At 46.7% G+C, this 1,623-nt stretch overlaps 1 protein-coding gene across 1 annotated transcript in view; it reads left to right on the top strand.

The window, feature by feature from the left end:
• Window positions 1-973: 973 nt before the first annotated feature.
• Window positions 974-1,623, top strand: part of LOC125483088 (dynein axonemal heavy chain 14-like) — a 13,312-nt gene continuing 12,662 nt past the window's right edge. Inside the window, exons 1-2 of the mRNA XM_048596613.1 lie at window positions 974-978; window positions 1,147-1,310. Of these exons, the coding sequence (XP_048452570.1) occupies window positions 974-978; window positions 1,147-1,310 (169 nt within the window). The remainder of the gene's footprint in view (window positions 979-1,146; window positions 1,311-1,623) is intronic.

Genomic DNA, 1,623 nt, shown 5'->3' on the forward strand with positions numbered 1-1,623 from the left:
GATGCTGCTTGGCCTGCTGTGTTCGTCCAGCTCTACACCTTGTTATCTCAGATTCTCCAGCATCGGCAGTTCCTACTATCTCTGCCAATCTTACTGGCCTGACATAGTCATACTCACAGAATCATACCTTACAGACAATTTCCCAGACACCACCATCACCATCCCTGGATCTGTCCTGTCCAACCCGCAGGACACACCCAGTAGAGGTGGTGCCACAGTGGGATATAGTCGGGAGGGAGTTGCACCAGGAGCCCTCAACATTGACTGTGGAACACATGAAGCTTCATGGCTTCAGGTTAAACGTGGGCAAAGAAACCTCCTGCTGATTACCACATACCGTCCTCCCTCAGCTGATGAATCAGTCTCTCCTCCATGTTGAACAACACTTGGAGGAAGCACTGAGGAGGGCAAGGGCACTAAATGTACTCTGGGTGGGGGATTTCAATGTCCACCACCAAGAGTGGCTCAGCAGCAGTACTACAGATCGAGCTGGTTAGGTCCTAAAGGACACAGCTGCTAGACTGGGTCTGTGGCAGGTGGTGAGGGAACCAACAAGAAGGAAAAACATACTTGACCTCATCCTTACCAATCTGCCAGCTGCAGTTGTATCCGTCCATGACAGTATTGGTAAGGGTGACCTAAAGAGACTGAAAAGAAAAATCAATCAGCCAGTATTCCAGTTACTGACTGTCAACAATCCAACCAGTAACGATCATTAACTAGTAATATGACTAGTTGTTAACCAGCATTAACCAATGCTGTTATGATGGATCCTTAGTCAGTACCCTGTTCATAGCCAGTAATTGATGGCGCTATTACTGACCAGTAACCAGCACACTCTTACTAACGATTAACCAGAGCTGTTATTAGATTCAATGAAGCTTTACGATTTGAGGGACTGGTTCAAGTCTGGGATGAATTCTGGGATTTGGAGAAAGGGTGGGGATTTATGAAGGAGTGTGAGGAGAGGGACATGGAGTATGGAAACAGCTTAGACCCGGGTTTGGATGTCTAAGGCTGAACTTGATGTGAAGTGTGAAGAGGCCAGGATTGGACCTGAGCCAGTTGTTTGCCAATGTAACAGCTTCAGAAAATAGCCTTTAACAGGTTGAAGAGTCTATTGATTCTCCTTATTGTTTTTTTTAGGGAGCAAAGGAGTGAAGGTGAAATAGTGTTAGAGAAAGCTGAGAGTTTACTGAAGAAGCTGCCTAAAACAGTGGAGGGGATACATGGCTCAGACGACAACTTACTGGACTTAGCTTGTCTTCTGGCTTCACCTGTGTGGACAACATACATTCAGTCAGTGAAAGGTGAGGCTTCCTGGACAGATATCTGGCCATATCCCCACGATCCAAGCTATGAGCTAGCACTGAGGTACAGGGCTGAATGGAGTGACTGCCAAAGACAGGAACCGTTCCTCAATGTCAGCAGGTCATGTTCCTCAATTAATAACAAAAACAGAAGTTGCTGGAAAAGCTCAGCAGGTCTGGCAGCATCTGTGAAGGAAAAAAAGCAGAGTTAATGTTTCGGGTCCGGTGACCCTTCCTCAGAACCGGACCCGAAACATTAACTCTGTTTTCTCTTCACAGATGCTGTCAGTCCTGCTGAGCTTTTCCAGCAACT

The sequence above is a fragment of the Rhincodon typus genome, chromosome 5, assembly GCF_021869965.1.
Source record: "Rhincodon typus isolate 14 chromosome 5, sRhiTyp1.1, whole genome shotgun sequence".
Lineage (NCBI taxonomy): Eukaryota > Metazoa > Chordata > Chondrichthyes > Orectolobiformes > Rhincodontidae > Rhincodon > Rhincodon typus.